The sequence below is a fragment of the Meleagris gallopavo genome, chromosome 1, assembly GCF_000146605.3.
Source record: "Meleagris gallopavo isolate NT-WF06-2002-E0010 breed Aviagen turkey brand Nicholas breeding stock chromosome 1, Turkey_5.1, whole genome shotgun sequence".
Lineage (NCBI taxonomy): Eukaryota > Metazoa > Chordata > Aves > Galliformes > Phasianidae > Meleagris > Meleagris gallopavo.
In genome coordinates, this window is record NC_015011.2 from 122,270,280 (window position 1) to 122,290,038 (window position 19,759).

Sequence of the window (19,759 nt, forward strand, 5' to 3'; positions counted from 1 at the left end):
TATTTTTAGTGCACACTGTACAGCTTTTTACTCTTCTAATTTCATGTTTGCTCACACTTCTTCAGTAGTTTTCATGAACTTCTATTTCTTCATAAGCATCTAATCTGGCTGGACGTCTGAGAAAAGACATCATTTGCAAACAATACTACTTGCCAGATTTGCCTTTGTTGAATATGAAACTATAGTGGGAGTCAGAACAACTTCCCATGTATTTTTCTATCTTTACCCTATCTAAAGGACAATACACAAAGGATTTGGGAGAATGGTGTGAACACCTGCTAAAGGCCATTTTGGTTGTGAGTCTGATAATTTTTCTTCCCTGGAGAGATTCCAGATGCACTTTTCTTCGTTTTTGCATCCACAGAATAGAATAAAATCATTCATCTGAGTGTCTCAGAGGTGCTGATTAATTAGTTATTGTCTATACTTGGCTTTAAATGGGAAAAGGAGTGTTTTTATTTATGCTAATGAAAATCTCCTGAGATTCTTGAAGCATACTTGACCCAGGTCCTACTCACCCACTGCGAGTGACAAGACACTGTCGGAGTCCAAGTTTCCGGAAGATATCTACCACAGTCTCCATCGGTGTGTGGTCAGTGACAGTGAAAGGGCTCAGGTTGAGAATACGCCGCAGCTTCAGAGGGTGGGGACTATTGGGTGGCAGTTCTGGAGGATCTTCAGTGAAATACACAATGGAATTGCTCACCACCCCATCTTGACGCTGTCTTGCATTCTCTGTGCCACAGGAAGATAGAAAGAAAGGGTGAGTCAGGCTTGAAAACAGGCTTGGTAACAACAACAACAAAATATATCCCTCTTTGGAAAGCAGTGGTAGTAGCAGACTTATGTCTTAAATGTTCTGAGGTACTGGGAGTTGAAGTCAAGGAAAAAACTCTAATTTCCTTGAGGTATTGTTTCCTTGATACATTTGAAGCAAATGATATTTTTAGAAATACATACTTCTTCTTGTTTGAGATAATACTTCCCTAAATAAAAATGGGGCTCATGATATTCATTAACATTACTAATTCAATCTCTGTCAAATTCAGAAGATTATATATAGTTTCCTCCATTGTGAGAATCACAACAGAAACTTCTATTACATGCCTGAAGAAGAGGCATTCCAGTCATTTTGGAGCTGTGTATTTGCTACCAGATTCCTGAGTGGAGCTGAGAAAATCTGGGTGTTGTAAAAAGGCAGCAAAAGACTAATTCACATCCCAGTGACCTAGGAGATGTATGTGTGTTATTCTAGACTGGCACAACTCTGGGATTCAGGGTGAACTATGTAGTTTTGCACTTAATTCCTTAAGTAGAGTTTATATACCCGAATTTTAAAAGGGCAGAAAAAATAAGTCTCCTACTTAATGGAAAATAGCATAAGAAGGAAATCAGTCTGATACATTTTTTTCAACAAGTATTTGAACCTTCTCAAAGAGTCAAAAGCTTCAATACATACTCTGATCAAACTATGAACTTTACACTACATTAGGAATTTATGTGATCAATATAAGACTTCTGCTTTATAGTATGACTTTACAAGAATTCTTAGCACTGAAGTGATTTATTTTCTTGGTAGTGTTTACCTCATTTTTATTCATCATTACAGATTACAATATTTGAGATGGATTTCCAAATGATAAGCAACTTCTCTCTCCTCAGAACCAGCGTATCTTGTGTTTGGCTCAGAGGGTTAACTTTTTTCTTCTTTTCTTCTCTTTTTTTTTTCTCTGTAGAAATTCTTGGAAATGGTAGGAATTATTATCTTTGATTAATAGAAGTTGCTTCTGTTCTTGAGAGGTACAGCAAATCAGACATACTCAAAGCATATGTATATATTCTTGGAGGTCATTTCCATCAATCAAAGTGCAGAAATCTGCTTCTGTGACTTGTAATGTGTAGACAGTAATGGTTTCCAACATGTTCCAGCTGCATTTTTTTTTCTTTTAACGATCTTTGTCTTGTAATATTTCTGGAAATGGAGCAGTTTTGGCTCAAACCTAATATCACTATATTATATGATTCTCAACCTTCTCACCCCACATATTACAAGCCTTATTGCAATTTATAGGAATGATGCTAACTTTGTCTCATCTTGTTTTGATTCATACATCTAATTTCAAGTGTGAACATGCTGCATAATTCTTTGATATATAATCCGTGGTCAGAGGTAACATTAATCAAAATTAACTCCCACCTTTTGATAAAAACCCTTGACAGTTAGGTATTTCCTTCCTGAACACGCACCCAAAACAACAGGCACAAGTACTTTAGTTACCACTTTGCTGTTCCCAAGGCAGCAATGACTCTGGACAACAGTGATTAACCAAAGCCATGACTTCATTCCTGAAAGCTAAACATCTCTCTAGAGAAATTTGAATGATGTAGTACTTTTGAGCAAATTCAGTGGTATCATAAAAATAGTGGACTTTGTGTGCAGTCTCAGTGGTTGGAGAATTTAGACTAAAGGTGAAACAGATGAACAGAGAATTTTTGCAATCAGTGGGTAAGAAAAACAGATACAGATTAGCAGAAGGAGCAAGACAAATGGATGACAATGACTTTACAAAGTAATCTGTACAGAAGGTCTTAGAGTGTGGATTAATTCTCCCAAATGTGAAACGGCCTCTCAAATTCAGGAGTTCACAGCCTATGTTAACTGTGTTGCTCTTCCAACTCTGCACTGGGGCAGGTATATTATAGAGGCCACCTGGATTGTGTCCAAGACTCAGCCTCTAGTACAATGCATCAGAAGCTGGCCAAATGAAAGAAGAGCTTTATAGAGTCAAATACTGTAAAGCAGAAGTCATCTAAGGTGGACACGTATATTCTCAGAGGGTGACCAACCACCTAAGTTTGCTTGACACTTTGCCTTTTCAGACACTTCCACTTAACAGAAAATTGTGAATAACACAGTTAACATCCCACATTATCAAAATGAAATTTACATGTATACTGATACTCTCTACTCACTTATTGCAAGAATGAGCTCTCGTCTTTGTGCAAATCCAATAAGTCTCTCTGAGTCTTTCGAGACCACAACTGGGAAGCCATTGTAGTCAGTCTCCTTGATTAATGTCTCAACATCCTCCACAGTCATGCTGTCCTGTGTCAGAACAGAAAGAGGAGCTTCACCACGCCTTGGTCTCATGACGTCTGTTGCCAGAGTTCGGTGGGTGAATTCATCCTTCACATCTAGAAACGGGTAACCATTCAGATGGATGTGAGCTTCATAGATCCCTTCTTTCCCAAAGGCGTCTGCCACCCACTTGCTTGTGACAGCTGCAGCCATAAGAGGTACAATATACTCCAAGCCTCCAGTTAGTTCAAACATAATCACCACCAAAGAGACCGTCATTCGAGTAACACCACCTGGCAACAAAGAAAGCAGTCACATATCCTCAGTTCTCCGTAATTATACCTACTAAGCAACTCATTTATCTTTTTCCGTCTCGCAGTTTAAAAGTTACAAAATTATTCATGCTGAATACTTCGCCCTTATACTTTGTGAAGTATTTGGGGGCTTATTTAACTGAAGAAAGAAATTTTTCATCTGCTGCAATTTTCATCAAAAAGATCGAGCAAAGTTGCTCCAGCCAAAGATGTAAACTTTGAAAAACAAAGAATTTATGCAACAAGACTGAGCTATCAATCCAGAAGGCATGCAAAAACTTCAGCTATACTGGATACTCGGGAAATTAACACTGAATCCTTCTGTTGACTCTCTAAAATAACTCCAAGAATCAGCAAAGTTCCATGGCTGAGACAGGCAGTATTACAGCTCTGGGAGCTTTGACAGCTGGCCTTCACATTGGGTTACCTATAGCATTCATACTGAAAAGAAATCAAAGCATTACCTTCAAGTATGTCACAGTTACAAAATTCGACAGTTTAGGGCTACTGCAAGCTACATTACATCAGTTTAACACACAGTTTGAACCGAGACAACTTGGTTTCAGGCCATTTAGGCATGCAGCTCTACATGCCTAAATGTAGTTGTAGTTATATTTTTCAATTTAGTCTTTTCATTTTATAAGCAAACTTCTTACTCCTGCAGTTTACATTAAAGGATAAAAATAATCATATATCTGCAGACAAGTGTGTATGTATTACTGAATTATTAGGTAACGTTTCTTTGCCTCTGTTCAAAAGGTAAACGTAATAAATCTGCTATTTTTAGTCCTCACAATACAACATCATTTTAGATGAGAGGAATCAGCAAACAGGTCATTTAACAATGTTTTTATTCTACAACATACACAAAAACTAAGTTTTTGATTATTTAACACGACAATCTGGATATAACTTTCGTCTCAGGAATGTCTTAATGACTGAGTCTGAGAAGTTGAGAGGAGATACCACTGTAAGGATCATTTAATACTTCCTTTGTTTCTTACAGCCTTTCCCTAAGCAAGACAGAATATTGGCCTTAAGAACAAGTGCTGACTGTGCCATCGTATGTTTCAACATACTGCTAAAAGCACTGCACCTTGATTTGAACTTTTTAAAGAGGAAGTGACTGTTGGCCAGAGGATCAGCTGGAATACTACAGCAAAATTCATGTTATTTATTTTATGAACATTAAGATCATTTACAGATAAGAGAAAGTGCTTTATGCTTGCTGAGACTAAGATTCATCCTAGCTGTTGTTACATGTCTGCATTGTAGCAGTCATCCAGATTGCTTTTATAGCCTCTAGAGAGAACAGTCACCATCAAGGATAAATTTGCCTGATGTCTTCTGCCAGATGAGACTGAACTTCGCAGTATTTCATTTTTAATGTATGACTGTGAAGGGTATCAATGCATCTCAGGTGTCAGTGTCTACATTACAGACTGTAAATTTAGATAAGCAAATCCCACCTTCAGTTCCCCAGTAAATGATCACACAAACAATCCTATTTCTTTAACAGGATACTCTGAAACTGAAATGTCTCCAGCTCTTCTCTATGTGTATCTTTTCCACTGTTATTTTCATCATCTTATGATTCTATCAGTGATGATAACAAAAGGAGGTAAAACATGCACATACTGAAAGGGCAAGTCATGATAGGACAAAAATGCATTCAGACGGTATTCTTCAACATTCCTGTTAGATTTATGACTAGAAATTTAATATGTGAGGTATGGTTCAATGACCTAGCGTTACTAGTTAATAGGTCATTCCTGTAAAATCCAACGAATCCTAGCAATTTGATGTAATCATATGTTGGCCTACAGCCAAAATGAAAACAAAAAGACAATTCAGTTGATCAGAGTTTGACACACTGCCATAATAAGACCCCAAGTTTTTACTTCTATGTAGCTTAGAATTTGGCCAGACCTGAGAAGTTTATTCCCCTCACTAGAGAGAGCACACGATCTAAACAAGAAGTAGCTTTCTTCCAGCTACAGTGGATTTCATTATATCTAAGGGAAAAAGCAAGCAACCAACATAAATTACCACCATCACTCCTTGGACATCCGTAGCCTAACTATTTTATTTTCCTCATTTGTGCTCTATTGGCAGATCACAAAGAGTAGGCGTTGGTGACTGCAAGTCTCTCTTGTTGACTTGTCTACACATGTAGACAACTCTTGTTGCCTTCTCTCTTGTAAACCACTGGAGGGACTCTTTGAAGAAGCTTCCCATGCTTCAGCCCGTCACATCTATTACATTCAGAAACACCAGCATGAAACCTAACACAAGTACAGTACCAGCTTAAGCAATTTGTAGGTTCCCAAATATTGGTGTTACCCATGCACAATGATCAGCATGTACTGTACCCAAGCAAGCAGCCGCTCCCACCATAGCATAAAGTCCTGGTGTGACGCAGTCTGCCCCAGGTCTGCACCAGTTCCTGAAGATGATCCAGTCATGATGATGATAGGCCAGCTGCTCTACTCCAATTCCAACCATCCTGCCAGCCATGGCTCCAACAGCCATACTGGGAATGAAAAGGCCTGAAGGAATCTTGAATAAAGTACAGAAGCATGAGAGCACTGACAAAAAATGATCAGTAATGAAATTATACATCAAGCAATTAATTGTTTTTGGCAATAAGAAAACCTATTTCCATTATTAAAAGTTAGATCAGAAGGTCATAATTTTTTGGCAGCTTATAGTGACGTTTGTTATGTTTTCCCATAGGTTTCTATAGTGACTTTGCATGGCTGCATGAATATTAATAGCTTTATATAATTCAAATGCATTTTAGAAGCCATTTGGAACTCTCTCTGCTGTATCACACTGAATTTGACAGTTAAATGGTGGTTTTGAGTCATAGTTTGATTTTAAAGTAAAGATGTTCCTGGTTTTTCCTTTATTGCTTCCTTGTCAGGAGCTGCTGATGGCTCTGTCAAGGGCTTGAGAATAAGCTTAACTGAAAATAACACCTTGAGTTCTGTCTCTATCATGTGAAGTATTTTACAGCTTTGTTACTAGTCTTTCAGGCTAAATCAAACCAGATTTTAAATTAAATGTCAAACAGAATAAAAATTTAAGGATAGGAGGCCAAGCGCTCAGAAGCAGATATTTCTTCATCTCAGATTGCTATGTATTTTCCTGGAAGATCTATGAATCATTTCCTTTTTGTCTGCTAAACAGAAAAGTCACAGATCACAAAAAAAACCAACAGTATTGAAACCAAACCAAACCAACAAAAAAAGCAAACACACAAACCACAACAAAAACAACAGGCCATTTTTCTTCATCTAAGTGAATTTTTTCTCAGATGTCAAATTGGAGACAAATTTCCTGGTGGAGAAGGCAACTCGGAACGATAGCAAAGAGCCCACAAGCATCAAGTTTGGGGTTTATAAAGAAAGATTTTTCTATGATGTTTTTACATAATTCTGAAGTTATACCTTGAGCTTCCTAAAGAGCTAAACTAACAATTCTGGCATTGTCCAGATGCAGGAGCTATCTCACACCCAATATATCATTAATTTTCCTGATAGAGTCAAATTGAGCCTTCTAAATTTGCTGGATATGGCCATTTTATCTATTCTTTTTCAGAAAAGTTGAAACTACAGTTGCTACTAACAACTTTTAAATATATCAAATTAAGAATTACATGCCAAATAAAGAACCAAACTCAGAAGTTTTAGATAATAACCAAGTTTAGCAAAAACTGGCTCCCAGCCCCAGCACAAATCATAGTCTGTAGTGAAGGGCATCTCTTTTCAAGTCCTTCCTCTGTATCCCCTTTGGATATCTTTAATATCCAAGCACTCTTAAACTCCCACTATTTCTCCCTGCTCGAGAAATCAGCTGGACTTAGCCACCCATTCTGACTGACCTGAGCCCCACTCAGTTGTTCTTGTCATCAAGGGTGTCCCAACTGGAGAAAACATGAAAGAAATACAAAATTCAAAAAAAATTTTTTTTTTTTTTTTTTTAAACTGGCCTTCTAGAGCATAGTTTTCCAGTTCAAGCTCAGAAAAACTTCATATCATCTATTGCAATCAGATCTGGAATTACATGCTCAGATAACAGGAGATGTAGACAGACAGATATGTTTTTATATCGACTCCAGCACTCAGATATGCAGAACTCTCTGCAATCAGCTTTGTATATACTGAAAACTTGGATAAATTGTTCTTGAATCTTTCATCACTCATTTATAGGGAGGAGAAGGACTGGAAGAAAAAGCTGTGACTCTAGAATTATCTAATTATATATCCATCAGTCCTCCCACTCCCTCTTTTTTCCAGGCTAAAGTGCTTAAAGAGATTCAAAGACAGAAGTTTTCACCTACTTTTAAATCTTAGTTAGGTTTTAAATGTGTAAATCTGTAAACTGAAAACTATTACTTCCCTGAGCAAAGTTAGCTTGAGGCACATTAAGACATTAATCCAACAAGACAAACAACAATGTAAATAGTCCGTCTTTCTCACAGAGCTGAAAGACAGCTGCAGTGGAAATCATGCTAAATTTGCTCCTTTGCAGCAGTCAATTTAAATACTCTTCCAGATATCTTTTTCACTTAATAAAACTGAAGTTAACTAAAAGGTGCAGAAATGCAGGACTTGTCGCTTTGCTGCGATTGTGCCCTGCAGAGAAAGGTTTTGGCAGGCCAACAGACCACTAGGCATCACAATGGCCCACACATGGCTGAAGATAAGTCAGAGGTACCCAAACCATGCAATACAGACTTGAACTGTTGACTGCAACCCATTCGTGCCTTGGGATATATAGACAGCATCATTCAGCACACTAAATGAGAAGTGCCACAGTGAGTTCTTCACCAGTCCCCAGTTTACCTTCATGCCGAAAGTGAATATTGTGATGACAATTTTAAACACCAAAGCCAAGGCGAGCTGCCACATGGCAGTGTAGACTCCAGGGCCAGCGGGTCTGTCAGGAATGTCATCCACTGGCCGGGTCATGTTTGGGTCATTGATGTAGTCGCAGAGCTGGGAGGACTCCAGAGCACCACAGTCATTGAAGAGCTCTGAGATCAGCTCACTGGTGCTCCTCCGGGTGTACGGGTTGGGGTAGGCGATGATGGCAGTGATAGCTGTTATCACAATAACTTCCAGGACCGGGTATTTCCCAAGCCTGGTGGTTTTTCGCCTCCTACACCAGGCAATGTTGCAGCGGATAAAGAGGGTCCCCCAGAGGCCACCAAAGACGCCAAGAAGAATGAAGGGGAAGAGCTCAGCCATGTACCAGGGGGTATGGTACTCCACGTAGAAAAGGACCAGTCGGCTATTTCCAAAAGGATTGATGGACCTCAGTGTGAAGGCAGCCACAAGAGCAGCGAAAAATGACCTCCAGAGGGTTTTCAGGGGAAAGTAATAGCTGACCTAAAATCAGAGACAAGCGGACTTTAGTTATTCATCAGAGTACAGTAGGCTGCTGTAGTTTGTTTCTTCTGTGACTTTGCATCTGACTGTACTAGGAACACCAGGTGTTATAGCAGCCAGAACGTGTTCACAAAGGTATTAGAAAGGGCATTTTGAGGTTCAGATGTGGAGCAGCAATCAGTGAAAAATCAATAAATCTAAATTTAAAGAAGGTAAGACACATGCTTCATAGGTCTGCCCATGCAGCAGTTACCTTAAAGCCATAGAAAGCTCAGCACAGTGACACATTTACAGACTGAATCATTTCACATTTTTCCAGAAAGACAGTGACCTTCTTTTATTTGAATTATGCTAAAATACCTGGCTAAATCTTATTAACAATCAAAGTTTATTTTTGCTTTACAAGAAAAATAAGCATATAAATATTTGAAAAATAAAGATGAATCTTAGAAAAAGGCATCAAAAGAAGATATGTATTTATTGAAACAAATGAATTGCCAGCTCTCACCTCTTCCAGGCTAAAAAGTACACCTCCAATTGGAGCCCCAAAAGCAACAGAAACTCCTGCAGCTGCTGCAGCTGAAAGAACCTACAAAACAAACATTAATGTACAAAGCATGAGTCCTTTGAAACACTGAGTATCCGGAAAGGGAAATAAAGGATGATTTGAGCCAACCTTACCTCTCTTCTTTTTCCTTCATTCTTACTGTACTTTGAGAAAAGGCTGCTGAAGAAGTTTCCGCAGCAACAGGCCACATGGACTAAGGGCCCTTCTTTCCCAAGACTGAGGCCTGAAGATACCACCAGAACCAAGGTGACTGTTTTAATCAAAAGTGTCCACTTTCCCAGGTAGCCCCTAATAATGAACCCACTCAAGATGGTTTTTATCTGGAAAGCAGGAAGAACATATTGAAGAGCTGAAGAAACCTTTTCTACTCTGAATTTGCAAATTGAGTTAAAACCTTGACTTAAAAATCACAGACTGCTTGGGAAGAGACAGTGATGGAGGGAAAGAAATCCTAGGTAGGGCAGCTATCCCACAGTGATATCTGAACATGGGGGAATTGTTACTGTTATTATGGGTGGTTGCCTGAGTCGGTAAGGAGTCTCGTACAGATCAACAGAAATATGGAACTCTTACATATTATCTTGGCTTAGAGGATCAGAGTTAAACTAGACTGAACTATAACAAAGCAGAGAAAAAAAGCAAATAAACAATCACAAGCCATTTCCAGTTAAAACAAGAAATAAAATGTTCTAAATATTTGGAATGGCCATGACGTAAAAGCATACAAGTATTATGAAATTAGAAAGCCCAAAAGATCTTATTTTTACCCATTTTCTCTTAATTTGGCATGTAAGTGGCTAGGACAGAGCACAGTGCACATGCTTTAAACAGAGACTGCATGGGGATTTAGGTTTGGAAATCAGCCCTGGAAACAGACTAGAGTTGAGTGTCACTCTCACATGTGTTTCCCCACACAAATGACAGTGGGGACTGGAAAGTCATGTCCACTTTTAGCAGCAATCCACTTTTAGCAGTGGGAACAAGAATAAGGAGTTCTATTGTCACTGCAAGTCAAATCTCTACTTTATGGACTATGGTTTTTAAAAAGTAATTAAGACTGAGAGTGTTTAAATAATAGTCATTTTGGTGGATTCATCTTAACAGGAAATACAGTTGAAAGAATTTCTTGCAATCAAATATAGGTATCAAGTAAAACTGATTTTGAATGGCATAAATATGGTTCTGAAAATTATTTTCTATAAGCCAGATTTAATTATGAAAACTTTATAAATCTACTTAGAGATGTATCAAATACAAACATGTGACTACTGTGAAACATGGAAATTATTGAAACATTTCAAATTATTTGCAGGGTTTTTTTCCTAATTGGCTATTGAATATTTTCTTGCTTCTCCTACAGATAAAGAATTAGCCTAGTCTAGTATTAGATATGGAGCAGGGGTTTGGAGCTTGATGATCCTTGAGGTCCCTTCCAACACAAGCCATTCTTCGATTCTATGAAAGAAACTATGTAAAGATTTCTAAAATTCAAACTGTTGGCTCTTTTGGATATATTCTTAAGTAATAATCTCCATACTTTTATAGCACTTTTAATGAAAGACTGCTCTGATTTCAAAAATTGTGAGCAGTTATACTACTTTAATTGTAGGGGTCCCTGTTTCAACAACTACACTGGGCTTAAGCTCAAAACATTAAAACTGATCAGAGATTCAGGCTATCGTAATGTCGTATCAGCATAACATTGTGTATAAGGCCACAATTTGCAGCCAGGCATTTTTCAGACACTTCAAATGATAGGCATCTCAAATCTTCAGTTCCTCAAGAAACCTTAGGTTTGTTGTCCTCTCCCTTTACTTTAGTTTGCTCTTGCTTAAAGTATTACCTAAAAATTTCTGCAGTTTATACCCGGCCCAAGTACTTTCATCCAAGGAAAACACTGTATAGTCTCTTAGTGAGTATATGCCTTAGCCACAAAAAGTTGGACTTCATAAACTGATGACAGGGAGCTGTCGATTTTTAATTCAATATACATTCTTCTTCACTGCCAGAGGTTAACAAGTCACAAGTGGCATTTGAACATTTTCTACTACGTAAAATTCTGATTGTTACCATGAACACAGGTTAGACAAAGGAATGAAGACACATGAGGTTTATAGCTATGCTGCCTCATAGTACAGTTCTGGAAGAAGAAAAGGCAGCAAATGATCTTTTCTTTGGCTCGGTTTTTAGATATTCATCTGTAAAGAGAAACTCACCTCTGGGATTCCAGAGCCGCAGGCATAGGGAGCAAACACCCTGACCAGGGAAACTGCCAGGAAAGCAAAACACAGAGCCCATAGAATGTATAGAAAGTAGTTTAGAATGTAAGCACTTGCACCCTAGAAAAATAACAGAAATAAACATTGTTAGAAAAGACAGGATAGTAAGTCCCATGTTTCTTCTAGAAATGAGGATGGCATGAAGCCTGGTCTTTTCATTTAGATGCTAGTTGCTGCTTTCTATCAGGAAGGACAGATGGGCTCATATGCTCCAAAAAAATTTGCTACCCATGCGAAGAAGCAGCACACTTATATATATATCTAACCTAATCCATTCAGTCAGTTTGTGAAGGACATAAAGGGTATTTAAAGAGCAGCTCTCCATACAAATGCTGATCTTTTCAAACTTTATCGCTGTGTATATTAGTGGCCAGTTCAGTTCACAGAGTAGAAGGGTGAAAGCATAAATAAATCCTTTCTTTCTATATGATACCATCTATGACATAGTGAAAATCATTTGAAAACACAGTATCTTGACAGACACCACCCTAACATATCACATATCCTTGATATTTTAAAAGTATTCCAGTCATTAATTAAAGCCATCTGCAAACTAAACATATTTACTTTACTGATAGAATGGAAACAGTAGTGATCATGAGCTGTGGTTGACTGTTCAGGACCATAGTGAAAGCATAGTTAGCAGTGACCTTCAAGTTTTCTGCCATTCTCAATAACCAAGTCAAAATCGTTGTTCAAGGTTGTCTTAAACTACTCCTCCCTCTTAACAAGCATAATTATTAGATAAATTTCAAAAACCTCACCTACACAGACAAAAGAGAACTTAGCTGAAGAAACTGGACTGATGCAAGGAGCTTTATTTTTCAAACAATCTCAAGCAACATGTCAAAGCAACATGACGCTACAGAACAAAAAACAAGATGAAACTCCGTGCATGAACTGGTATGAATTCTTCACCTCTCAGTGAACTCTTCCTACCGGATGCAAGCCCAGCTGCTGAGGAACATCAAGGCGCTTTTCTCTGCTCTTGCAGGACAGCAGTGTGGATATCAACGTTGCGGTAAATCAAGTAGGAAAACAGGCTTTAATCAGTTGTATCGTGTCTCCTGTTAATTGAGTTGACCAGACCCAGTTTCCAGTCATTAAAAAAAAAACCCAACACGGTGAAGCGTCTCTGTTTGCAAGCTTGAAAGAAATCAACCCTTAACAACACAAATCCTTGCTAAGCCTCATTTTCCTGATCTCTACTCAATTGAAAAAACAGCAAGGAAACCACTGCCCTTAACCTTGTGGATATATTTGAAAGAAGGGCATTTGTTAAGTTCCTCTTATGCTTGCTGACATTAGCAGTTGGCCTTGCTAATAAAAACAGTACAATACCATCCTGCAGTGCCCTGAGAACCTAGAAGTCATGGATCTGACACTTATAGTGATTGACATCTGTCTATAGTAATCATGGATGTATGTTGCTGCAGCTGAAGACAGCCTTGTTTCTTCATGACTGTTTTCTCTTAGTGCTTTCAATTACAAACAGCTATGGCAATATTTACTCTTCCTCCAAAGAAAACTCTGGATATGTTGTCCCAGGACAAAATACTGTGAACCTGGCTTAGCTCCAAAGACTTATGCCATCACAAAAATGTGGCCCTACAACACTGACATAAAGCTGCAATTCTGATTCTAAATTCACTTTAGTCTAACTAACTTCATTTCTTCTTACTTCCGCTTCTTTCACATCTGAGAAATGGGATGAAAATTATATCAGCTCATTATTGCGGTCACACATACACCTACTGCATTGTGGCAAGACCTCACAAGATTCTACGTGGCCAGTTCAGTCTTATCCCTAAGGACAACCCTCACTGTTATATTTTCCAGATATCTGTTTTCCTACAGATCCAATTGCAGCAGTTTCTAATGATTAAAAATAATAAATCCTTTGGGAAGTGAAGTAGTAGTAACTCAGTATAGCAAATGGGTCATTTCTCATTCATTATATGCGTTGAACCAGAAAACATCTATACTGGAATCAGAGACTGAAAAAGCTCATCAGTGGAGATGATCTTGCTAACATCTTTTCCAGCAGTGGCTCTGAGGACTCCCTCTGGCAGCAATAGTGATGAAGCAAGCAGTGGAATGGAGTAAAACTTTATATTTTAGTTTACAACTATCTAGCAACATTTCAGATCTGATTTCAGTCCTGATTAGGTACAAATTGAACATAATTGAAAACTATTCTCACAAATTTAAAATTTTGAAATAAAACACATCCCTCAGGATGCCATCCATTGCTATGCTAAACAATACTTGTTTTCATAGAGGCAAAGAGCTCTATTCTGACTCAAATGGAGATGTCATAGCTTGCAGACTTCCTCCTATGGACTTTATAGCAATATGCATCCTTAAGATTCAAGGCTGCAAAGTTGGGAAATGGGTCCAAGATATAGAGAGGCTTCCTTTGCTTGCAACCTTCATGACAGGAGATCCAGCAGGTTGGGCATAGTCCTAGGCAACCTGCTGTAGGTGGCTCTGCTTGAGCAGGCCTACACCACATTATCTCCAGAGGTCCCTTCCAATCTCAACCATCCAGTGATTGTGTTACAAGCCATATCCAGATCCAGTATCACGAGCCATGGAAGACATGTGGTCCTTCCCTCTAGCTTGGGTAGACATGAAGTAAGTGTTAGAATATAGGGCCCTCAGCTCCAGTGTAGTTGAAGGGCCAAGCCGGATCTGCAGAAGCTCTGAGGCACCAGATGTTGGCTAGAGATCTAGCTGAATTGGGTGGCATCTTATGTAATGTTAAACATCCATAGATTCAGTGGATTTGAGTTTTTGAAACTCTCTTGTATTACAACACTCTTTACGTGCTTTTTGGAAGCAATTCATAACCAGAGGGTTGAAGAACACTGTTGGTCTACAAAATAGCGATTAGGGGAAAAAAAATAGCCTGGGATGTTTCTGATGCACTATTATGTTTTCCATAACAATTTACATCAAGACCGCTTTAGGCTCATTTAATAGGACTAGAATTAAATCATTTTTTCAAGAGATGCTATAGGAAATGTCACAATTATCAGTGAGAGCATACGTAGAGGGTTTATCAGTCATAAATCAGAAAAACCACAAGGAAGAAGTAGTCTAAATCTTAGTCCTCAAAATGTCAAATTTAGTTGGCTATGATGAGAAAGAGTCACAGTCACGCATAAAAAAGTAGACACATCTGATAGAGTACCCTTGGAGAAATTGCCCTGAGAACTTTTTGTCTGGAATGTAATCTAAATTAGTTCTCCTGTGCACTGCTGTTCTACAGAGCAGCTACCCAACTGTAGAATACCAATTCAAGCAATACAGCCACGTTCAATAATAACAATAACAATAATCCTGAAACTTAATATCATTCAGTATATTATGATTCCTCTTAGAGGAATCATGTAGGAATCATGTAGAACTTGCCCACATCATAAACCTTTTGCAATAGAACATAATTTTTACTTGCCAAATCCACATTTCTGTTGGAGTATTACAGATCTTTGCCATGGATTTGTATATAATAGTAATAGATACTTCTTATTAATATTGCAGCCTCCACTGGGTCATGGCAGCCAGAAAACTATGGATCTTAGAGCCTACTTTGCTGTGAGAATAAGACTAGAACTAAGAAAGAACCCTTTTTTCCCACAGTGACATGATACTAGGAGGTCATAAGCCCAGTTTGGATATAAATGAGCTAAATTTTACATTGTCCACCTAGATGATACTTTTCTTATAAGCCACGACATACAACAGTCATGATGGCTAAGATTGTGCAGCAGGTGAAAGCAATAAATTTTCTCAAGGAAATGCTCTGTTTAAATATTCCAGGTTCTCAGAGTAACAGCATGTCAAACACATGCACAGGATTTCTAAATCCCATAACAATTGTAACATTCTACCCTTTTTTGATTTGCCACATTTTTTGTTCACTTAAATTACAACCCTGTCCCCAGTCCTGCAACCTTATACCACGGTAATATTTCTTCACTGTTACAAAGATACACCCATCTGAACCATCTGTTTGTGAAGAACTGTGCAAGCCTAGAAAACCTCTGGCAAAGGCAAGTTTGGCATTGTAGACTGGAAGCTGTACAGAGAGATTTCTGCCTGTGATTAAGTGGTGGGAATGTTCAGGAACAGTAAGCACCCCCACTACCTTCACTACAGTTAATTAGAAGTAGGGAAAATTGGGTTGTACATATTGACAGACACTCTCATCTAGTATTACTTGAACTACAGACTTAAAGCGGCACTGAAGTGAACATGAATGAGAATCTTGTACAGCAATGAAGGTGCCTTCAAACATTTTCTGCAGGGTCGGACCATCTCCACACTGGAGGAAGATCTGAGACAATGTCTCCAAGTCACCTATTTTCAGTTGCCTGGCTGCAGAAGATTTATGCCATAAAAGTATGTATTTTCCTTCCTTTATTATTGCCTAAACTCCATTACCATTTATTTAAAAACAAACCAAAAGTTCTGTTAGGGACTTTGATGTCACATAAGCCCTTTCTTTCCAATGACACATCCATCTCACCTACCCATTGTCATATTCAATTTTGCCTCCAAGTCACCTGTAAAAATGGGGAATGTTTTTCAATACAATAATTTGAGTTTTGAAGGAATTGATATTATTCAATACATTGAATATCTGAGGTGGAAACAAAATACCATGAAAGTACCGTCTGCCACAAGGGGTTAAGGAAGACTACCATAGATGTCTTAAAATTCAAAACTTCCACACATTCTGCCTTGAAACATTATCACTTGTACTGAAAAAAAAAACTACAATTAAAAAAAAAAAGAAAGAAAAAAAAAAAGGATAGAAAAAAAAGAGAGAGAGAGATTTTCCAGTTTCCATCACAGATGGTATTATAACAATGGGGCCTATCCTCAATTATGCAGATATTGCTTGTGGTAATGTCTTCAAAAACAAACAAACAATAACAACAACAAAACAACAACAGCACCCATCAACCAACCAAACAAACGCATCAATTTCCATTCATAAAGTTTTCTCTTTCAGAGAATCTACCTGGAAAGAGCATCAGCAAGTATGAAAAAGAGGCGTTCCCTGGCTTCCTTGACCCCACCCCAATCAGGTCTCCCATACCTCTGACTGGTTTACAAGAAGTTCAGACCATTTCTGCCACTGGGGACATTTGTCTCTGTCATCAAAGGTCGTTTCATTAGACGTCCAGCAGCACTGCTCGTGGCTGTACCAGAATGCAGACAGGCAGACACCTTCCTTTAGGTCTGTCATCCAATCCACAGCTAAATCTATCACTCCAGCTAACGTGCCTGAAAAAGGAAATGCATGAAAAGGAGATGTGGCATCAAAAAATACCAAGCCGTGATGTAAATACATCTGTTTATAATAAAAGCAAAAATACATCATCTGGGGAAGAAGCTGCAATATATCATAGAATCATAGAATCATACAATTGCTCAGGTTGGAATGCATGGACATACCAAAGAAGTGGAAGAAACGGTGTGAGAACTGCAAAGAAACAGCCATACCAACATGTTTGATCTATCAGCATTCTCTCCTAAACCATTTTTTTTAAAAATACTGTTATTTTCATGCTGGCTAATTGACAAAGAGGGAAGGCCTAAGTAATGCTGGGCCTGTTCCTGCAGCCTGTGCCAGGCAGGCATACCATCTGATGGAGGTCAGCAGGGCCGTGTATAAGGACTAGGCCACAGGGCCCAAGCCACACTGCATTTCAGGGGCGGATAGGAGGAGGACACTGCTGCTTTCCTCTAGTCTTTCTTGTCCCAAGACAGCAACCTTTTAAAGGATGGTTTCAGTGCAAAAACAGTACGGATGCCAAATTTTGACTTATGAACTTAATGGAATCAGACTCTTGATGTCTACATTCATTACCAATCCGAACGCATAGATTAAAATTACTCTTTAAATTCTCTCTTTGTGGACGTAAACCCTATTTAAGTTTTCTCCCAGTAACTCCACGGACCTACAGCGACATCCAGTGGACAGAAGACGCGTAAATTTCACGTGGTGTGACCCCAAGGGAAACATTGCTTTTCCAGTGTATTTTGTCGGTGAATTTCAGCGATATTAAAATATTTTGGAAAAGGTAATGGATCGTCTTTATAGTTTCAACACTTTTATTTTTCCGGTTCCTGCTAAGTATCCAATCAGCTGAAGGAGGAGGTGTGGAGGGCTTGCTCTTTTTTTTCCCTTAGGAGTTAGTTCATTTGACCTGTAAATAAAGTTTCTGCTTTTTATTTCTGTGAAATAAGAAGAAAATAATAACAAGAATAATAAAATTTAAATAATTCAGGCATGCACAACCTGCTTTTTATTCATAGAACCAAAAATAATGACATCCACAGGGCTTTATACATGAGCATATTTTCTCAGCGTCTTAGGAAGAGTACCTGTCACCAGGCAAACTCAACTACATTAGCAGTGTAGAATTTTTGTTGTAACAGAAGAGTATGAGGAACTATACACAGAATCATAGAATCACTAAGGTTGGAAAAGTCCTCTAAGATCATTTAGTCCAATCACCAACCCATCACACTGCACCCACTAACCAAATCCTTCAGTGCCACATCCACATGTTTCTTGAACACCTCCAGGGACAGTGACTCCACCACCTCTCTGGGCAGCCTGTGCCACTGCCTCACCACTCTTTCTGAGAAGAATTTTTCCTAATATCCAACCTGAACCTCTCTTGGCCTTTACTTAAGGCCTTTACTTCTCATCACATACCAGACAAGACCACAAACAGGCTGCAGGAGTTGTGATGCCTGTAACAGTGATTTTCTTTGTTGGCCTTGGCTTTCTCTTGTACTCTCTTTCCATTTCCCCATATTTCTTTGGAAATGATGAAATACGTTTTTAGACGAGTAGAAACCATCATGTTATAACATCAGCATGCATAACTCTGGGATAAAGTAAACTCTAAATTCTTCTCCAATTTTCTGAAACTTTCAGGAAATAGCACAAAGAATTCTCAGCCCTTGAGCATAAGCACCCAATGCTGTGCCTCTTACATCTGTTGGTGGACATTTATCATTCTCTATTGTCACTCCAATCTTTGTAATTCATATAATCCATAATCAAACAATTTAATATTAATGCTACCTAGTAGAAGGTGCAAATGAAGGAAGCTTTTGAATGTTTTTCCCCTAATCAAGTGAATAACAGAGTAGGAAAATAACATTCAGTTCTCTAACACAAGCTTCCATGCACCTCTGTGCCTCTAAGAAAATGTGCGTAATTATATACTGAAGTAATCCCTTTTGCTACATGGAATCCACATAAAGAGGAAAATGCTGTGATTTACTACGCATATTTTACAGAGAAAATCACAAGAGGAAAAGACCAGTGCCTGCAGGATAATAGTACAATAGTTACTGATTAATAAGCCCAGTGACCAGAACTAGATTTTATCCAAGTTCTAAATCTTTGCAACTTCAAGTGAAATTAATGGAAGTTGCAGAGTGCTCAGCAACCCAGAAAGTCAATCCTTTAACTGTAAAGCTAGACATCTTAACATTGCTGTCTAGACATGTCACTGCAAAACTGCAATATAGCATATGTTTATTTCCATATTTTTCCATCAAAGGAACTGAATTTGGTCCCCTGGTCTATACATCCTCCACCTGGAATGAAAAATTTAAGCTAACTTTAAACTCCTGGGCCTGAATAACTTTTCCAAGTGCCTTTGGAAATACGTGGAGGCTCCTGCCATCCCCTTCCCCAAAAGTCCCACCTTGCTGGCCTCTGTCCCCACCAAGGCTGTGGCAGGGGCACAGTCCCCTCATGCCCTGGATAATACTGCTGCTGCTTTCCCCCTCCTCACCATCCCCTGTTCTTGCCCTTGGCAATTCCTCAATTCAGCTGCCCAAGAGCTGCCCCACAGCCATGCAGCTGAGCCAAGGCTTCATCTTTGACAGGCACAGAGTACATGTATCATTCCAAGAGCAGACAAAGTCTACAGCCTGGATCATGAACACGCAGATAATTTTTTCTCTTGCTGATTCACAAGTCAATTAAAAAACAATTAAAAAAACAATTTAAAAACAGACTAATCTCTACTCTTTGTGGTAAAACGTACTGTTCTGCACTTGTGTCATCACAAAGTTTGCAG

General features: G+C 38.6%; 1 protein-coding gene across 6 annotated transcripts in view; it reads right to left on the reverse strand.

Moving 5' to 3' along the window:
- CLCN4 (chloride voltage-gated channel 4) overlaps nucleotides 1-19,759 on the reverse strand; it is a 39,146-nt gene that overhangs the window by 4,492 nt on the left and 14,895 nt on the right. For 5 of the 6 annotated variants that reach the window (XM_003203097.4, XM_010726648.3, XM_019622319.2 and 2 more), the window contains 8 exons: nucleotides 16,747-16,934; nucleotides 11,574-11,696; nucleotides 9,471-9,677; nucleotides 9,298-9,378; nucleotides 8,244-8,789; nucleotides 5,766-5,952; nucleotides 2,974-3,372; nucleotides 519-735 (listed from right to left, as the gene is read on the reverse strand). In XM_003203097.4, coding sequence (XP_003203145.2) covers nucleotides 519-735; nucleotides 2,974-3,372; nucleotides 5,766-5,952; nucleotides 8,244-8,789; nucleotides 9,298-9,378; nucleotides 9,471-9,677; nucleotides 11,574-11,696; nucleotides 16,747-16,934 — 1,948 coding nt within the window. Of the gene's footprint in view, nucleotides 1-518; nucleotides 736-2,973; nucleotides 3,373-5,765; nucleotides 5,953-8,243; nucleotides 8,790-9,297; nucleotides 9,379-9,470; nucleotides 9,678-11,573; nucleotides 11,697-16,746; nucleotides 16,935-17,611; nucleotides 17,858-19,759 lie in introns of those variants that run through there. The other variant, XM_010726655.3, reaches the window with a different exon arrangement.